The sequence below is a fragment of the Amblyomma maculatum genome, chromosome 9, assembly GCF_055883805.1.
Source record: "Amblyomma maculatum isolate TAMU_Amacu chromosome 9, ASM5588380v1, whole genome shotgun sequence".
Taxonomy (NCBI): domain Eukaryota; kingdom Metazoa; phylum Arthropoda; class Arachnida; order Ixodida; family Ixodidae; genus Amblyomma; species Amblyomma maculatum.
Genome location: NC_139352.1, coordinates 80446183 through 80467198, shown reverse-complemented (window position 1 = coordinate 80467198; position 21016 = coordinate 80446183). Strand labels below are relative to the sequence as shown.

Here is a 21016-nt window from a genome sequence, read left to right as displayed (position 1 = left end):
GGGTAGCGGGCCAGACATACACCGATTAGTCAACGAAACGCATGCTTGTACAGTTTGGGAGCACGACGCAAGCGAGCAAGGTCAGGGGGAGCCGGTTGTCGGGCTGAGCCACACTGACCCGTTTAGGTTTACATGAACTGGTTTCTGTCAGGCCGTGATCGCTGCTACACCTTGCGTCCAGCAAGCGAACCAAATGGCGGCTGGATAGGAGTAATGCTCAGACGAACAGCTTATGGTTCCGTCTCCTGCTGCTGCCCGACCAGCAAGGAGGCAAGAGAGGAGGCGCTGTCGGGCTGACTTAGCCAAACTTAACCCGATTCGGCGGGTGTTCAGCTCGACAGCCTAGTGCATGAGCCTGACAGCCCACTGCCAACTGGCCCTCAACTGAGGTTTTCAGCCCGACAGGCTCTCTCGACACGACTTTGCCGGGTTCGTATAGTCACATTAAGGTGGACACCCGAGAATTCAGGAATTGCTGGAAATGAGCTGTGTAATAACCTCGCCGGGCTACAGTGATCCTCTGGTCAATCCCATCGTTTTGTGACAAGGGTCTTCTGATCGGGAAAGTCATATCGCTGTCCTACCTAGAATTCAGGCAGTAGTTCGCCACTATCCATAACCCATATCCCGTCTCTATTTTCAAGGCTCACACCCTTCATAAAATTCAATCCAACGCACTCATTACGCCGGCAAGACTGCGCCTGTACCGTTTCGCTCTGATCCGTCGTGTGCTAACTGCACTGAACTTTACGCGCATCTTGCACACCACCTCTTCAACTGTCTTGTCTCCGTCCAATCTCCTTTCTACCCCATTCTCTCATCCACAGTCCTCCCTTGGCATAACTGACCGGCTTCTTCTTGCAAAGAGGATCAGATTGGCCTGGTGTGGCAGGCGAGCCACACTTTGATTTTTGCTCCGAAATGAAGTTTTTTTTTTTTTTTTGCTACAGCTCATGCTACTAAATGTGGTTAACTTTCTTGTAAAAAATTTTTAAATGACCTTATTTATGCTCCTAAACCTTGTTTTTATTTGTCTATATAAGAGCAGAATGCATAGAACAGGGGCGTGGTTGTTGAATAGAATGGGCTTGTTAGCATGGTAGTAAGAATCTTAGTTATACAATAGTAGTCAAAGCAGCACTAAAACATTGACAATTGTTGGTGGCAGCCGTAGGCCTGGAAACGTCGTTTCACTCCTTTGATGTTCGAGGTATAAAGAAGTCCTCATAAGTTTTCGTAATATAGAAATGGATACAAACCTAACAGCAACGGTGGGTTCACGGTGAGGCATACATTTCGGAGGGGGAAATATGGTTGCTCTATCGAAGGTTAAATCCCAGTGCCCTGCATTTTGCCTTTGTTGCATATGGCCCCTTTAGTTTGCTTCAATTTGTTCCTTCTTTACCACTGTAATGCTGGTAGTAATGCTGGTAGGAAGGTAGATAACTGGGAAGCAACGAATAGGGACTTTGAAACTGCCCTTATTTGCTTGCAGAGTTTGGATGAAAAATCAGCAATAAAGTGTTCTAAGCAACAGTGTTCGTTATGCTCGATGTCTTTTGCTACGTTTTGTGGCTTTGGATTCAGAAGTTTGAGGCGTAAGAGTTAACGATATGAAACACAGCCCTCCCGTACACGTCAGTTGTACGTGTATCTAAGAGTTCTCACAAATGCGACACTCTCTGGCATTGTCGAGCTAGTAAAGAAATACAGATAATAAAACGAACCTTGAGTTAAGTGGCTATGAAGCCTATTATCAGGGAACAGCGCTTATGCCGGCATATGTCCAGATTAGTCGGGAAATTGACTGGGGTCAATGTACGCAGCAGACTGAGGGGATTCCCTACCGATGACAGAGTAGATATTCAGTTTATTTATAACCGATATGTCAATTCAAGTCGAATACACTGCATGCTAGCAGGGGCCTACAGAGCAGCGTTTTACATGATGGACCATTGAGGAGGTGCGAGTGAGGTGAAGCCGTCTCTTCAGAGCCTGCTGTCGGCGCTGCGAACAATATAGGCGTTGTCTTTCCAGTATTCCTGAAAAATGGCACCACACGCAAAAAAGGTGAGAAAAGACGCAATTTAAGGCGTTTAATAGAACTTTAAAGAACGTAACGAGCACACAGGCTACACAGACTGTAGACATAGAATTCATCAGCTTGTTCGAAAAAATTCCCTTAAAACTGTGCTGGAGCAAGAGGCTCCTTTGGAAAAACAAGAACAGCGCTGTGGTACTTTTCGGCAACCTTATTAGTACCAAACTTCACTGGCAGCAGTTGTCACTGTATTAAAATAGGAAGCAGAGGAAGAATGAATCACTGTTATTGGTAGCTTTAATTTATATGCCCCAGTGTATCGACGGTCAGGCGTACAACTCGCTGTAGTTCCTCGCTAAGTCAGCCAAACATATAGGTCAGGTAGGGGAAAGGTAGTTTGAATAGTGGTGGCCGGTGAGGACGGCGGAGTAGCAGAAGGGACAGTGTTCAATGTCGGCGTGGAAGGGACAGTTATAGAAGCCATTGATGCAGTGACCTTGGTCTGCGCAGCTTATCATGTCTCCTTTCTTGACATTCCCTGAACTCGATGGCCAGCGGCTTTAACGATGTAGATATTCGTATGTGTCACACGTCTAGACTATATAGGCGTGGAACAGTTGGCCTGGAATAACATTCATGTGAAGTAATTTTTAGATAAAAGCAGACCTGTAATGGTACTCGATATGTACTTACACCTGGCGTCGTTATAAATTAAGGGATATTGCAAAATGAAGTGAAATAAGTATGCTATAAATGATGACAAGGATATAAAAGCACTAATGTAACAATAAAACTTGTCACCTGGCTTGCGGATGGCTTGTCGATGTATCGAACGTTGCAGTGGGCATAATGAGAAATCATTTCCTGAATCAGAAGAGAAAGGAAACAAAGGAATCAAAGATGGAGACCGCTGTAACACACAACTTGTGTACCACTCTCTGCTGCTGCGCTGAGACCAGAGAAGGAAACGCCATCTCTTGCCTTCTATTCGCTTCTCTCTTGGTGATTGATCTATAGTAACCTATCAATCTGATGGCCAAGCATTACCTTCCACTCTGTACTACACTGTGCGCCTTATTTTGGACTTTCATTGCTTACGTACTCCTTGACACTGTTAAGCCGACATATGTAGGGAAATGAGGGACTCGTTATGACGCAGTACGAAAGAAGCTAAGTCAGTGAGACTAAGGAAAGCGTTGGGGAATATATTATTTTATGGTTTTCATAAAAAAAATAATAATACATTAATTTAAGGTTGAAGAATATTTAGAAAGTACTTTTACTTTGTACTTCACGGGGCTAATAAATGGTTAAATGGCATATATTATAAAAACCACAAGAAAAAAAACATTCCCTTTGGCCTTAACGTCCGAAAATGACTCAACCTATGAAGGACGCCATAGTAGAGAGTGCTTTGGGGCACACGGAGCAGTAGCCCTTCGTTATGTTTCTTGTCAATCCCAGAAGTCTAATTCTGAACAGCCTCTGTACCTCAGCAAAAGGCTACAGGCTAGTCACCTGAAAATGCTTGGGGTATAAAAAGCAAACTTCGCAACAGGTAAGGTAACAAAATACAATAAAGAGGTCGCGTGATTACGCCAATGTCTGAACATGAATGTAAGGTGCTATGGTATAATATTTTAGCATAGCCGTATACAAGCTTACCGGACGCCGACTGCGCAAGGGCCATGCATATGCATATGCGCGTACGCAAGAGGCGTCCGTTAAACCGGTATGCGTCTACGCCAGAACGTTTCCACTATGATAAATGTTCCTACTACCACTCAGGGCAAGTAGTTCGCGAAGGATCTCTAAATGTAAGGAAAAAGCAATGCTTGATATGAAATAAGCAGACAGAAAAAACGGCAAATGAGCAAGAAAAAAAGGCACTCGCACCTGATGACAATTTAAAGCACAAAGTTAGTAAGGGCACGAACGTTGCTTTTTTTTTTTTTCGGTATTTGCGAATATTATGTTGCGGCGAAATTCTGCGATTTGTTCGTTCCAACTCATTTTCTTTGCAGAGACCAGTTCATTTCTAGAAGTCTGGAATGCACAGCTTAATTTTGCCTACATTTCACAAGCGTGACAATATATTTACGTGAAGCACAAGCGTTCATTCGTTCCTCTTCAGCGGCGAAACTTGGCAGCAACTAGCGATTATAAACAGGCGGTGCATGATGCACACGTTTCCAGTGGCACGTACCTTGCGATATGTGCCAGATCGGTTGGGTGCCGTGCCATGGATGAGCCTCGGGTGGATGAAAACGGCGTCGCCAGGTTGGGCTTCCACGGCCACAGCACCCACGTCGTCGAACATCGGGTCGATTATCACACCCTGCGTTTGCGGAGCACATGGTCGGCAATGTACCGAGCCCCGTTCCAGTTGTTCGTGACATAAAAGTTCCTTCACAATCGTTTACCTTTGTTTCAGTCTCTGTAAAACCTTGCATAGCTGAAGGGATGGGGAATAGGGATGGCTGCAGATTGTCGTCAAGCCAAATAAAAGACCACTGGCCGTTCTGACATCGGCGGTCACGCACATTATCAGTGAATAATTGTTTACTATACTTTTTTAACTATTTCGGTGATAAGAAAATTATCGACTGTAGTCTCAAATCGCATGAAGAGCTTTTCCGGTTCTTCCGCACCGGACTAAGAAAGCATCCCGCAATGCTCTCATGTGGAATACGGAAAGCCGTATTAATTTATCTAGGTGGATCATCCAAACGTGTGCAGCATCTTTCCTTTACTCGTAAGCTCCTCCCTATCTTGTTCTTCCATTGCATCATCATCATCATCATCATCATCATCATCATCATCATCATCATCATCATCATCATCAGCCTGACTATACCCACTGCAGGGCGAAGGCCTCTCCCATATTTCTCCACTTAACCCGGTTCTGGGCTAGCTGCCATTGCATTCACTGACACTCAAGAGGTCACCGTCCGTTCGTGAATGAAGACAGGCGCAGGTCAAATCCGTCTTTATCTTTTACTTTGAACATTAAGACTGGCGCACAGTTTTTGTTTATTATAGCAAGTAGAAAAGGAAAAGCTAATTCAGTGTTTTCATCAACAACACAGTTTCCTTTCGACAAGCCGAGTTGCTTTCCGTTGCTGCCGTGCGGTTGCATCTATGTAGATTTAAGGTAATCGTTACTCTGTAAATTTTCAGACATGTAGCCTCTGCTACCGCGTTGAACCCTCTGCAGCGAAAGCGCAACAAAGTCCCTCCGCCGCGTCGTCCCACATAGAAGGAGCGGGAAAGAGGAAGAGTGTCGTGACGCACGTCTTCGATGCTGTGCTGCAGCGCGGGTCCCTTATGAGAGCCGGGGACGGCGAAGAGCGCGTTGACACCGGGGCAGTCGACGGCCGTCCAGACGGACACCAATCGCTCCTCTTCTTCCGCGAAAGGAAGGAAGTTGGTATTCTGGTGAAGAGCCAGCTGACCCGAACCGGCGCTTGCTGCGGCAAAGCCAAGTAAGAGTCAGCGGCTTGGTTTCATGATAGCAGGGCTCATTTTGTTCAAACGCAACAGCCCTCTGGAAGTTTGTGTTATAAATGTCCTCGTATTATGTACTGTAATACATTGAATAAAAAATTTAATGACATTTTTTTCATGTCGGCAATCCTTTTACTTGCTCAAGATTATTGTTATCTTATTAGTGCCTTACATTTTTACACTTTTTCCTTTATTGCATTGCTGTCCTGATATTTATCTTGTTTTGATTCCCTGTAGTTTACACAGCTGTGTTTATTCTTACACATGCAATACTTGTTCAACACGCTCATGTCTATATCGACGGTTTGGGTGACGCCACTAGAGAACATGTCATGGCCAAACTGGCAGCAGCTGACCATATGGGCAACACTTTTGAGACGGGAACATATCCTACCGATACCATTAGATGCCGAGTCAAACACGTTAATCCTATGTCAGCCAGGCGCGTTTGTAAAGCTTGGTTCATCATCTTCATCCTTATCATGAGCCCGACTGCCCCGGCTGCAAACCATAGCTTTCTCCCATAACCTTCCAATTAATTCGGTCCTGTACCAGTTGCATTCACTTGATCCCCGCATTTTTTAAATCTCACCCGCCCACGTAACTTTTCGTTCATCCCCTGCTATGTTTGCCATTCATTGGAATCTAGTCTGTCACCCCTGGGGGCAGCCAGTTCTGCCTCCGATTTATGTGTCCTGCCCATGCACATTTTTAATGCGAAAGCCTTTAATGCCTCATTTTTGTCGTGAACAAAATGTGTCCCGCTTTTGCGGCTGCTCTGATTGGTCGAGGCGGGATGACATCATGGAGGCCTCGACCAATCACAAAGCACCACCACAGTATGCGCGAATGCGTCCCTTATGTGACCATATGCCAATCAATTAATATATAATAATTAATAATTAAATAAATTATTGAGTAATAATAGTAGTAATAGTTAATGGCTAAAGAATTAATTGATTAATTAATGAGAATAGTTGACCATATGCCCATCAATTAATATATAATAATTAATAATTACATAAATTATTGAGTAATAATAATAGTAATAGTTAAAGACTAATGAATTAATTGATTAATTAATGTGAGTAGTTGATAGTTGCTTAATTAATTAACTAATTAATTATTGTCATTAGGCTTTCGCCTTTCACTACAAAGTCCCTCGCAACTCTTCTTCTTCTTTTTCATGAAAATGTAATTATTTCGCTCGCGTTTGTTTTCGACCCACTCGGAATGCGTCCTCTCCAATTACGTTACACATTTTCCGTGCCACGGCCCTTTTTTAAAGCGCGGTTAAAGTCTGCTTAGCTCACGGCTTCATAACCTTGTTGGGCGGTCTTTCACGCTACACAGAAAATTGTGCCTGTATGCTAATTAATGTGTGATATTCGAAACCGAATTGAATATCAAAGTGCTAGTGCTCGCAATTCACACTGGGACTGAGCATTATAAATTGTTTCTGCTTTCTCGCTTTTCTAACCGTATTGTTTTTTTACGTTTTGGTGCTTTATTCCTCTCTCCAAAAATCTTGTTTGTTACCTCCTTACGTAATGCTTTTGGATTTTAAAGGAGCCCTATAAGTGAAACGAAAATTATGTACGCCCCAGAGGCGAAAATTGCTTCTAGATTCTTAACATAGGAAGAAGCTACGTACTATTGCGTAAATTAAATTCAGCCAGTCGCATGAAAGGGCCCATTATACGAGGCAACAATATGAAGGACAAAGCTGGACCATAAGTCTTGGATTAAGCTCAGATGCAGAATATCTGTACAGAATCTCGGATAATTTGCAGTTAACTCAAGACTAGAGTCATATTCAGCTTTTTAGTACAATTCGACTAATTTTTATCAGCGTGAAAGTGTACAGAGAGCAAGACAACGGCGTGCAGGACAACGTTAACGACTAGCGTGCACGCTTACAGCATTCATTCGAGATACATGCACTGACAGTTTCAGCGGGAGCACATTTTAAGCTAGTATCGGCTGTTTGAAGTAATAATTGGAAATTAAGTAATTTTCTTTTATTTTTTTTTTGTATGATTTATTCTTTCTGTATACTACTCTCACATAATATAAGTTCGTGTCACAATACAGGAATCAATGTATAGTCCACGCGGCTTTACTCTTTTTTTGTCCGCAGTTTCTCGTTTGAGCACATCAACTGTAGGCTGTGGTCGCTCATGTCTTTATACGCAGATATTTATTATTTATTTCAATACGCATAAATCTCCACAGGTGCCTTGTTCTGCAGGAGTAGAAAGACGAAGCATGATTCGAAGGAGCTCTGTAGTACATAACAATACAGTCAGCACACTCAATCAACACTGCGTCAACACGCACTTTGGAACACTTGGAAAATACCTGAACAAACAGATAAAAATGTCTACATCTAAGGGATGAAGGGCTGTATATGTATACATGAAGAAAAGACGATATATAAACTGTCCCAGCTAACGTGGACCAAAAATACGGTTAGCCGTAGCACAGTGAAAAAGAGTTGCGGCTGTCTCAGAGTCGCCTGTGCTAACCTCCAGTATTTTTTTCATTCACTAAAGTTAATTGCACACTATGTGTTTGTGTGTGTGTGTGTGTGTGTGTGTGTGTGTGTGTGTGTGTGTGTGTGTGTGTGTGTGTGTGTGTGTGTGTGTGTGTGTGTGTGTGTGTGTGTGTGCGTGTGTGCATGTGTGCGTGCGTGCGTGCGTGCGCGTTGGTTTGCTGATGGGAGCAACTCTAGAGGGCAAAGGGAGAGAGACAGAAGTTATTCCCGCCCATCTACTGCATCCCACATAAGAGGGCTGGGAGCTGTTTTTCTCACCTGGTGGCACGCTGACGTACATGGCGGCCAGGGAGAGGACCTTGGCGCCGCAGAATTGTTCCACCCAGTCCAAAACCTGCGAATGCGCAAACGAGCAGACCCTATTGCTTCGTGTCCCACTCAGCTGGAGTGGCCAAAGAAAATGGTGATTAGTCGCCAGCCCTGGATGTTCAGTTTCTTTGGCGTACGGTGGCTCAGCCAAACGTCGCTGTTCAATTCCTGGTCTGGGCGGCAGCCTTTTCATGCAGGCGAACCGAAAAAAGCATTTGTGTTCATTTTCGTGCCACTTTACGTTAAAGAACACTAAATGGTCGAAAAGTTGACGCGTCTAACGGAAGCCAGATAATGTAAATGGTTTACAGTTTTGGGGGGATGCAAGCGTTCAATGTGTACGCGTGAGCTCGGAGGTGAAAATGTGTGTATTTAGTAGTGAAGCACCATCTGCCAGAGTTCTTATTTTCTCGGTACATGTCTGACCAGTAATTACGAGGTTCTGTGCACGGATACACGGACCCACCTCACTGAGCTTATACTGCCCTAAGGGCAAGTTGCATGCCTAATTTCATTGACTTTCTGGAAAAGCTACTGACGTTTGGTAACAAAAGGAAATACATTATTATTTTTTAAGGCAGTTTCAAAACTTTGGAAACGGGTTGTAGTGACATAAAGAAGTTTATTTTAGAAATATGTTTCATATAGTAACTACGCTAAATTTATGAGTTCTTAAATGAAATTCAGCTTTTTATCAGATGATAAATAGTAACACTTGAAGGCACGTTTTGATATGTGAGTCGTAACTACCACATCATGTCACATGGAGCTCGTGGTGGTTTTTGCCGAAAAATAAGTAAACTGTGCTGAGACAGTGTGCTGCAGGGCAGGGATATGTCTCTTACACTGTGCCTTATGATGTTTCACTTCGATTCACCAAAAAAATTTGGTTCATAAGTGCCGTTCAAGAGAGCCACAGATAATGCTAGAGCTTTTGCAGAACTTCGAAATACAATACCGTCGGTTCAAAAGGTATGAGGACCCGAGGTGACAAAGATCTTGCAAAATCTACATCCTTCCGCAGTTGTATGAAAAAACTACCTTAGATGACAAACGTGTTATCATTGCTTTTTCTCCTGAGTCGCCACGTTCAGATAGGAGATGGAATCTGTTGAATTCTTTGATGCGACACAGAGCAAAGAGAGTGATGGTGTCATAAATTCTGCTCGAGACACAGAGAAGAGTTGAGTAAACAAATGGTGGCACTGGCTATGTTATGCACACATATTTCGGTACAGTACACATGAATTGTTTCCTGGGAAGCTTAGGTACAAGGAGTCCGAACGATTTTTCTTAGAGCCGATAGATGCAGATTCCCCCCCCACCCCCATCCCCCCCACTATTTTGAACCAAGAGGTATGCAGATTAGGCCTGCTAAGCATGTACTAGGTATAATGCGTTCACTTTTTGGCATTTTTTTAAACATTGGCGTTCTCTTGTACAAAAAGTATGTCGCACACTTTATACCTCGATTTGAGAAATGCAATTATAAAGCATTGCCGTTTTTGTGTACAGGCGTATATTTGTTGCTTCATTATTACCGAAGGGCTTAGATAAATTATGTCCAAACAGTTTACCATATATGACTATAGAGCGTGCCGTTCTGGAGCGGAAGAACTGCTTATTACTAAAATTCAATGTTAAAATGCTTGTCGTCGGCATTTTGTCGATCTCTTTTGGACTTTTACCTACAGTAATATTTCACTTCGGCTTCAAAACAGCAATTCTTGCGACATAAATGGGTCTTCGAAAACTGGATAAAAAGTTACGTTTCTACAGAGTGCAGTTCAGTTGAAATGACTTGGAATTTAGTTTTAAAATATCATCGCACACATCGGCAAAACTACGTTTTCGCTACTTTACTCCTCAGTGCAGATAAAAACCGCATAGCTCACATTTGCTCCAGTATTGAACTACTCCTATGGGTGAAATATAGGAGTATCTTGTCTCGGCGCGTTGTGAAATTTAAGTGTTAAAATCCTGACCAATAGCAACCGCTAAAGGGGTATCTGCAGTGCGATCGGGGTATGCATTGTGCATGCTGTCGTCCCACTCGGCGCTTCAGTGGCTAGACAACGGCTGTTGTGACGTCACGTTTATGGGTACGATCGACTATTGACAGCAACTACGGCAAATGAATTTTCACGTAATGGGGCTGGTAAGGCTTTTGCCTTAGCGCTTTTGAAAGCCTGACTTTTAAAAGATGAATAGCGCGCATGAAGCTTGTAGAGCTTGGGGAAAGCAGTGATGAAGAAGGTCAAGTGCGCCACCGAATTTGATTCCTCCTACAGCAGCGTTTCTAGACAGGCAGCAAAGAACAATGGCTTGGTTCCTCGCAGCTGGGGCTTTCTTCACTGCTCTCAGTGAAGTCAGTGAAACCTGCAATGAGTGAGGTGAAACCGCTGGCCTCTTTCCATTTCCACAAGCGGCCGCTCCTTTTCTCGCCGAGTCCGTGCGCTCTGGCACTATTCACCAGCGTACGAGGGTCTGCACGACTGGGGACGAGCGAGCAGCACTTCCGTCTTTTTACTTTTTCGGAGTAATGGTGCTCCAGGCGCTGTGTCAATCACTGCGCTCCCCGCCTTTCGCCTAGACGAGTGCACGCGGAAGCCTTTCCATGCTTCCGCCGTTCAGCCGAGTGGAACGTAGAAAGCACGCGACGGGTGGAGGTAGAATAGCAGAGACAGACAACCGGAAGTAGACATCAGTGATGTCGTTTGCGCTCAGTTCTTGTGTTTGTGCGGCGGAAACAAGAATCGCGCGCGCGCACAATGACCCATTTCCTGATGAACGCTGCAAGCACCGAGAGCTATATTCGACCGGGAGTCACCTTACCGGTTTGAAGCTTTGTTTATATCGAGACCGCCTGGACCCGTTCCTCATGCAAAATCGTTTTTATCTAATTAAGAAATCATACAGAGCGGAAGACACAGGCAAGGAGCGACAAGTAAGAATGAGTATGGTATAGGCGGTAATATGGCGCAGGCTGTTCTGATTGGACGCAGTCAATATGCCGTGTCATTAGCTGACGTTACCGAGCGCACACACACACATCATGCTTTCAGTATTATTATTCGTTTTTTTTTTTTATGAAGAAAAAGTCCTAGGTTTTCCCGCATACAGGAGATTTGAGAATGATTCTCCTTCTGTTTCAAAACCTGACGTGGCGTTGTATTGTGCTTTGCTACAAGCTCCCCATTGACACTAATCACTAGTCTTTGACAGTCAAAAGTTCGTTAGTCGATTACCGCTAATTATCTCTTCAATTACGACAATTCATGCAGTAAATGAGACCCGGTTCGGTAGATAGTATGTTCCCGAAAGGGTTTTCTTCTGTTTCAAATGGACTTTGTATAAGAATTTTTCAATGGTCGCTGATGATAAATGGACTATTCTCGCTATGTGACTTTGCTGCGTACACCTGTAGGTTAGAACATTTATTAGTGAAAGTGTGTTGATCCGTGGCTAGCCCAGCTTCTGGCAAAAGTGACCGACTGCCAGCAAGTCGCTTCTCCACAGGTCACAATGGGAATACTGAGGTATGACATCACCACTTGCTGCCATTGCAATCATGTGACCTTACGTCCGGCTAATCGACTATGTCCACAGACACAGCAGGAGCTGACCAAAGCGATGCCATGTCGTCAGGAGAAAGTGGGTTCAAGGGCACTGCGCTAGCGGCTGAGTCATTAGTGTCAGGTAGCATGCAATACGCGTTGAAAGGGTTGTATTTATAAATGCAATGCGCATCACTTCATTGCTCCCAGAGATGGCGTTAGAACCAAGACTTCGAGTGACTCTAGACTTTTTTTTCTTAAAGCTCTACTCTTCGCACTGTAGCTTCCAAGGTCATTCGCTCGCACTCTTGACCTTGAGCCATCAGAGCAGAGACGCGGTCAGTGACGTAACCCGCTTTGGAGAGGCAGAGCTGCGGTGCTAGCGTGGAGGTTCTCTGCTGCAATACCATGCGACTAGGCGGGGATTTAACAATCAACTGCTGTGCCGGCGTTTGGGTGCTCAGTCTCGCCATGGATCAGATGCGTGCCTGTCCGAGTGCGTGCTTCAGCGCAGGCTGATGTGTAGACATGCTTAACAGAGTTTACCCTGTTACTATGTTAAACTCTGTTAACAGAGCTTACTCGGTTAACGAGGATAAGTTCAATATTTAAAATTTTTTTTTTATCCATGAAGACACCAATGGGATCTTAAGAGCACGCGTGCTTTACCTCCGATGTGCGTCGGTACTGCGCCAGCAGGTCGCGCATAGCTTTTTCGAGGCCGGTCCTCGCCTCGGCGTCCAGCTTCAAGCGCTGCTCGGGAGCGATGTCCATCCTGCTGGCCTGTGCCATCAGCGCAGCGGGCATCAGACCGGGAACCACCAGGTAGCCCTGCTCTTCATACTGGCGCCGCTGTTCGGACGTCAGCAGGTTCTTGCTGGCGGCAGCCGACGAACCACCGTCGCCCTGCATGTGTCGTGCAGAGCAGGTACATAACTCCAAAATGTGCCTTGCAGCGGTACTCTTTCACGAGCTACTTAGTGGCAAAATGCACTGCGATTCAGGTACTGTCTGGACCGAAAATTGTAAGATCAAATATAAATGGACCATCTTAGGCCAAGCTTACTAGAAAGAAAATGTTCTAACGCTGTTTATTTTAGTGAGGTTGACGAAATGGATGATCTTAAAAAGCCACTTCACTCTACCTTGCTCTGTCAGTTTCACTTTCGGAATAAGATATTATATGTTTATCGAAAATTTATTGGATCCCACCCGGCTCAGACAAACGCTATGGCCTTCGATTCGCGCCAGACTAAACGTATATCACCCAGTTCGCTTCTCTGCCGTGAGCATTCACTTGGTTCGAATCGACAGCGTTTACAATTCCTCGGAAAGTGATTGGAACTCTCTTCCTTACCTCTGCGAAGTCTATGACTGGGGGATGCCAGTGAGATTCATACAACGGGCCAGAAACAAACTTCTTGGACAGACGTTGTACTACTAAGACAAACAAATATGTATGTATACCAATAAATGAGGCGAAGGAGGCTTGACAAAACACAGATGCACTGATCTCCTCCCTGAAGTTTCTTTTTCGTCTTATTTACATCAAACAAGACGGGTATATGCAAGGGACATCTGTGAATCCTCTTTATGGTTCCTTTTCTTCTCCCCCTGATGGTGTGAAGGCCTCGTTTGGCTGTTACCAGGGCTGAACACGTTTATGGTTGTTCCTTAGCTCAAAGCCGGCATGTCGAAATCTCGCACATTAATAGGTGTTATTATCTTCTTCACATCTGTTTCGTGCTAGTTTTCACCTTTGTAGCTTTTATTTTACTTGCAGTTTATTTATTCACCAATACTGCCCCTCTCAACAGAGAGTCTATCAGGCGGGTAAATACAAGCATCTTTTTTTCGCGTTTAAGTGCACGTTATAATACTCGTGCTGCTCTCTATCCTACGAACAAGTTGTTATTTCGATCACACTAAGTTAAGAGAATGAGCACTGAATTTTCAAGTGTGTCTCTTACGGACACTCTGGTTTCGAGTGAGTAGGATTGTATATATTTCGCACAGAAGCTGCGAAATTGTTCAGCAGTGCGACCATTTGATTAACAACACAGGTTTAGGTTTTCTTATCGTGCCTCCAATTTCTTTACTAGATCAAGCATATTTATTGCAAAAAAATGTTAGGGAGTCACCTTTCAGCGACTACAAGTACACAAGAAGCACACCGGTGGCATGAAAAACCATCAAATTGCTCTCAGCAGCAGTACAAAAACAATGCCTATACACATTGTTTTTATTATTAAACTGAACGGAACAGCCTTAAATGCTTAATTAATAAGCAAATGAATAGTATGGCGATATGACAATAACAAAAATAACAATCCCACGAACAAGTTGTTATTTAGATCACACTAAGGTAAGAGAATGAGCACTGAATTTTCAAGTGTGTCTCGGTACGGACACACTGGTTTCGAGTGAGTAGGATCGTTTGATATATTTCGCACAGAAGCTGCGAAATTGTTCAGCAGTGACGTTATTTGGTTAACTGCACACGTTCAGGTTTTCTTATCGTGCCTCCAATTTCTTTACTAGATCAAGCATATTTATTGCAAAAAAATGTTAGGGAGTCACTTTTCAGCGACTACAAGTACACAAGAAGCACACAGGTGGCATGAAAAACCATCAAATTACTCTCAGCAGCAGTACAAAAACAGTGCCTATACACATTGGTAACCAAAGTTAGGTATGTGTCACATCAAGCTTATGGTACGCATCCAAATATAATTTAACACGTTAAAAAATACACGCAGAAGCAGTTTAATACGGTGAGTGCTACGTCCACAAGTCAGCGTATTTCATTACGTACTCCATCGTTTACATGAAAGAAATTTTGGTGACGTATTTTATTATTAAACTGAACGGAACAGCCTTAAATGCTTAAATAATAAGCAAATGAATAGTATGGCGATATGACAATAACAAAAATAATCCCCCCCCCCCCCTCACTCCGTCTCACATAGAATAACATTTTCATTCGTTCCGTTCAGATGAGAAAACTTGCCATTTAGTTACCTGCAGTACTTCATGGATCACTGCCTTGTCGTGGCGGAGGGGCTTGCGAAACTCGATGAAGTCGTGAGCTCTGCTGTGTAGGGCCACCCAAGATAGACAGGTCACGGCAGAGAGTTCTGACAAAATGTGATTCACTGGAGAAGGTAATGGCAACCCACTCCAGTATTTCCTGCCAAGAAAACCCTATGGCCAGTCACAATACCATTATCGATATGGCGCCGGAAGATGAGCCCCCCAGGTTGGAAGGCGTCCCACATGTTACTGGGGATGAACAAAGGGCGATTCCTAGTAGCTCCAGGACGAATGAAGCGGCTGGGCTAAAGCCAAAAGGACGCTCAGTTGTGGATGTGTCGGGAAGCGACCGGAAAGTCCGATGTTGCAAGGAGATATATCACATAGCAACATGGAATGTAAGATCTATGACGCAAGGTAAACTGGATATCGTCAAGCGAGAAATGGACAGATTGAACATTGATATCTTGGGTATCAGCGAGCTCAAGTGGACCGGAATGGGAGAATTTAACTCCGGCGACCATTATGTCTTTTATTGTGGGCACGAATCCAAGAGAAGGAATGGGGTCGCTCTCATAGTAAACAGAAGAATGGGCAAAGCAGTGCTAGGGTACAACCCCAAAAACGACCGAATGATTTCACTTCGGATCCAAGGTCACCCTTTCAACATAACAGTTATCCAAGTCTATGCACCGACCACTGCTGCTGAAGAAGCTGACGTTGAGAGATTTTATGCGGACCTACAATGCCTTTTAGACCGCACCCCATCATCAGACGTCGTTTTTCTCATAGGAGACTGGAATGCTAAGGTCGGGAGTGAAGAAATATCCGGAATTACAGGCAAGTTCGGTCTTGGTGAGCCAAATGAAGCTGGGCAGAGGCTAGTAGAGTTCTGTCAAGAAAACAACCTGACCATAGCGAATACTCATTTTCAACAGCACAAGAGGCGCCTGTACACATGGATTTCACCGGACGGTCTGTACAGGAATCAGATCGATTATATTATTTGCCGGCAGAGATGGAGAAGCGCTATACAAGCAGTAAAAACAAGGCCTGGGGCCGATTGTGGCACCGATCATCAGCTTCTTGTTGCCAAAATTAAGCTTCGATTGAGGAAAACGCAGAAAACTAGAAGGCCTTTCAGGTATGATCTGGATCAGATTCCATTAGAATATGCTGTGGAAGTGAGGAATCGATTTCAAGAATTAGATCTAGAAGACAAAGAGCCCGAAGAGATGTGGACTGATGTTCGTGATATAATACAAGAAGTTGCTACTAAGGTAGTTCCAAAGCAAAAGAAATGCAAAAAAGCAAACTGGTTATCTGAAGAGGCTTTGCAAATAGCTGAGGAAAGGAGGATGGCAAAAGGTATGGGGGAAAGAGAAAAATACAAGGTTCTCAATGCGGATTTTCAGAAAATAGCAAGGAGAGATAAGAATGCCTTCCTGAACATACAGTGTCAAGCAGTTGAGGACAACAGCCAATTAAGAAACACAAGAGCTCTGTATAAGACAATCAAAGATATCAAAGGAAGCTTCTGTGCTAAGCTGGGCGTGATAAAGGACAAACGAGGCAAGGACCTCACTGAAGCCTCAGAGATAAAGAAGAGGTGGCAGGAATACACAGAAGAACTGTACAAGAAGGACCCGGATGTGCAATCCCAACATAGGACGGTTGTGATTACTGATCTCGAGCCGGGCATCCTGAAGAGTGAAGTTGAATGGGCCTTAGCCAGCCTTGCTAAGAACAAAGCAAGCGGAATTGATGGTATTCCAGCTGAGTTGCTTCAAAACCTCAACCACGACGCTGTTAACACACTGCATACATTATGTCAAAAGATTTGGACAACCCTGCAGTGGCCACAGGATTGGAGGAGGTCAGTTTACATCCCCATTCCAAAGAAAGGCAGTGCCAAAGATTGTTCCAACTACCGCACGATCGCGCTTATTTCGCATGCTAGCAAGGTGATGTTAAAAATCCTGCAAGGTAGGCTGCAGCAGTATGTGGATCGGGAGCTTCCGGACGTGCAAGCTGGGTTTCGCAAGGGCAGAGGAACTAGAGACCAAATTGCCAACCTTCGCTGGATCATGGAAAAAGCAAGAGAGTTCCAGAAACCCATTTACTTCTGCTTTATTGATTATGCGAAAGCGTTTGACTGCGTAGATCACAGCAGATTGTGGCAAGCTCTCCGAGAGATGGGAGTTCCAATTCACCTCATCTGTCTCCTCAGGAACCTGTATGAAGGGCAAGAGGCCACAGTCAGAACTGGGCATGGTCTTACTGATTGGTTTCCGATTGAGAAAGGGGTGAGGCAAGGCTGCATACTGTCGCCCTGCCTATTTAACCTATATGCAGAGTGCATCATGAGGAAGGCCGGTCTGGACGAGTCTTCAGCTGGAGTGAAGATTGCTGGAAAACGTATCAACAACCTTAGATATGCGGATGATACCACTTTAATGGCAGAAAGTGAAGTGGAACTCAAGAGACTTCTGATGCGCGTACAAGAAGAGAGTGAGAAGTTTGGGCTTAAACTGAACATTAAAAAGACGAAGATCATGGCGTCTTGCCCTATCAAGTCCTGGAGCATAAATGGACAAGAAGTGGAAGCTGTGACAGATTTTCTGTTCTTGGGCGCCAAGATTACCTCGGAAGGAGACTGCAGCCATGAAATTAGGAGACGCCTGCTTCTGGGAAAGAGAGCAATGGTTAGCCTTGACCGCCTAGTAAAGAGCAGAGACATTAGTCTGCCAACCAAGATCCGTATAACCCGTGCTATGGTCTTTCCAGTTGTGATGTATGGATGCGAGAGTTGGACTGTGAAAAAGGCTGACCGCCGAAGAATTGACGCGTTTGAATTGTGGTGCTGGCGAAGACTCTTAAGAGTTCCTTGGACTGCCAGAAGATCAAATCAGTCGATATTGTCGACCATAAACCCTGACTGCTCATTGGAGGGTCAAATTCTAAAGTTAAAGCTCAGCTACTTTGGTCATCTGATGAGAAGAGAGGAGTCGCTGGAGAAAGATTTGATGTTGGGAAAGGTTGAGGGTCGCCGGAGAAGGGGTAGGCAGCGAACGCGATGGTTAGATGGCATTCTCGAAGCATTGCAGATGAAGCTATGTGATGTTAAGAAGATAGTGAGAGACCGGAAAGCGTGGCGTGACATGGTCCATAGGGTCACGAAAAGTCGGACACGACTGAACGCCTGAACTGAGTACTTAAGTTAGTATTCTTGGACCACTGATTTCTTCCCACTTTCTAATTTATACTGTTTGCATTAAGTTATAGTAAATTTAAGCCTTGCTCCCAGCCACTAAATGTTCGAAAGGAACCGAGCGGAAATGCTGTCGAGTACATCTTGCCGTCCTTCCTTTGAAGCTGGCAGAATATGAAGTCAGGTGTTTGTAAATATTTTATCCGAAGCAAAACATACTGTTATTAATTTGATAGCGTCCTTACTGCAAATTTTCCTAGCTCTTCTTGCAATTATTTTATTTTCTTTGTGCTTCAAACTGCGAGTACAGGAAGTCACCTTGGAGTGATTTAATTCCAACAAAAGGCACCCGCAGATTGTTTGCTCTCACAAAACACGTTTTCTTCAAACGTGTTTGCGTTTTCTTTCTGCTGCTGGTTCTCGACTTGCCGTCGCAACTATCCGCCTGCTGCCATTGTGCAAAAAGGGAGGCTTGTCTAATCGTGTTCGCAGAAGTCAGGGTCAAGTGATGCGTGCAGCTGCCATTCGACTTTATTTCCTAGCAAAGTTTCTGGTATGTAGGTGTACAGTGGTCCGGCGTTGTATGGTTGTTATGGTGCGGTGTGGCGTGGTAGGGTGTTATAGTATAATATGCTGTGGTATCCTAGCACTTTGCTTCTATCCCGCGACCTTAGGCACAGCAGCCATTCATGGCGGCTAAGCTACAGCAGCGGGTCAGAGTTAAAGACTGGGGGAGAGCGTGCGACTTCAGCGTGAAAGTTGATTCCGTACACTTTTATTGGTATTTTTTGTGTTTTTGGTATATTGTGGGATGAGCATCTTCATGTGCGACCTATTTTTTTTGTTTGTACTTCAAATCAAGTCATAATACAAAGTGTTCAATATTAAGACTTCCAGGATTATCTATAGAAAAATTGAAGAGAACTACACAAGTTTTTTTTTTGTACATAAGATATGCGGCCAGGATGACAGACGCGAACTTTGAGTATAATTGCAGTCGTAATATCAGTAATCTACTAAATGTAATAAAAAATGATTGTCTGTAGTTGGCACTCGTATTTGCATTGAAATGGTAGAGTTAGTTGCATTTGACGGGTGTTTTACTTCGAGAGGTTTAGTAACGCGCCTGTATCTTGTGATATGCCTGTCTAAAATAAAAGTCCAATCTGTCTAATTACGTGTAGTGCTTTCACACTAAGAACAAATGAACGACCTAAGCGGAACGCATTCGAACCGGCTTGGTTCGAACCAGGCTACTCGAGCTCAGTAGCCGAGCGTCCTAATCACTGCGCCACAGCGGCTTTCTTTTTTATTCCATTCAAAAAAATTGGCAGAGGCTTAGCTAGGTTAAGCCCAGAGGGTTGCGAAAGCAATACTTCTTGGCTACGCTTAGGTTCGGCTTGTGGTTCACCTTGGTGGTTCGTTTGGTTTCCCTTTGTGGTAAAGCAGGAGTCAGACATGGGTTTTACTTCTTCACCTTTTATTCTTCATCAGCCCACATATAAATCCCCGCTTTAACCAAGCCGTATGAACTTGTCTTAGTGGCCTATAGGGGTAACGTGAATGCCATGGTCCTAGCAGGCTCTGATTCTGACATAACCGACCCACGTGAAACGAGAGACCCAAGTTAGCAGTTCCTGCCAGCCCACAGTGCCGCGGCTGCGACCGCGCTACGCCGACCACTTGAGTTGATAGCCCAGCTCTCACCTTAGTGTCATGTGCGGTGTGACGTCACAGCGTCACGTGGGTAAGATGTGGCTACCTGCCGCGCTACGATGAAGGCTCGAAACCTAGAGTAGTATTGCTTTCGCAATATACAATATTTACGCAAAAATCGTTTTGACTGAGATGAGGGGCTTGACATGAATAAAGTTCTCTTAATGTTTCTGTTTTGCGGGAGCCAGCCAGGTGCTGAATCAACTAGTTTGCTAACTTCACAATACATTACAATGGCGGCTTTCTTAAAGTATTCTCTCACTGGCCGTGCGTCAAGATCTGCGTGACGCACCGCCATACTATTAGTACATATCCTATGCCGGCTGGCACTTAAGGTAGGGTAAACCTCCGTCAGTTTAGCCCGCGAAACTGAAGAAGCACTGTGCGGGAAGATGAAGTGAGGGCTCTTTCTTCAGATGATTGGTCATATGGCCGGGACCAATCGTTATCACCGTTGTCTGTAAATCCACATTTTGTAACACGAAGCACCATGAGCATTCTTTAAATCTTGGAAGGAGCTTCCGGCGAGTACCGCACTCTCACATACATAATTATACAGATCGGGCTGAAATCTCAGGCACGCATATATAGGCGCGCTAAATTCTACGAAACAACAGTCATCAAATTGCTCTATAACTAAGTTTTCAATAGAAACACGCATGCGAACTGTAGTGAGCAGAAAGTTCACTTCTTGGTGATATTGCATCGATATTTATTTGTACAGTCTTGCGTCCGCGTGGCAGCACGTTCCGTGTAAAAAAAAAAACAACTTCTGTGTTGCGGTCTTTGTATCTGCTTTAAGACACTTGAGGTGTATTTCTAAACACACTGTGTACTGGGATCTGGTTAGTCAGTACAGACACATGAACACACTTTCACCACGCAGTGTGTGAATGCTTGTTTTCGCCACAGTCTGCCTAGAGTGCTCTGAATAACCAGGTTAAGGGGGCCAAAGGGAAAAATCTCACTGACAAAATGCAACGTCACTTGCGTAGGCATTCTGGTTCTGGCATTGTGCGTCCCTCTGTCTGTCTGCCGGCCGCGAGAAACACAATGAAATTGCAGCTTGGGTGCAGCGCGTGGTG

At 44.4% G+C, this 21016-nt stretch overlaps 1 protein-coding gene across 3 annotated transcripts in view; it reads right to left on the bottom strand.

The window, feature by feature from the left end:
• Positions 1 to 1852: 1852 nt before the first annotated feature.
• LOC146179552 (phytanoyl-CoA dioxygenase, peroxisomal-like) overlaps positions 1853 to 21016 on the bottom strand; it is a 32924-nt gene continuing 13760 nt past the window's right edge. For all 3 annotated transcript variants that reach the window (XM_084579897.1, XM_084579895.1, XM_084579896.1), the window contains exons 3-8: positions 12641 to 12877; positions 8364 to 8439; positions 5336 to 5511; positions 4248 to 4379; positions 2843 to 2905; positions 1853 to 2042 (exon numbers count right to left, since the gene is read on the bottom strand). In XM_084579897.1, the coding sequence (XP_084436023.1) occupies positions 1989 to 2042; positions 2843 to 2905; positions 4248 to 4379; positions 5336 to 5511; positions 8364 to 8439; positions 12641 to 12877 (738 nt within the window). In that variant the 3' untranslated portion in view covers positions 1853 to 1988. The remainder of the gene's footprint in view (positions 2043 to 2842; positions 2906 to 4247; positions 4380 to 5335; positions 5512 to 8363; positions 8440 to 12640; positions 12878 to 21016) is intronic.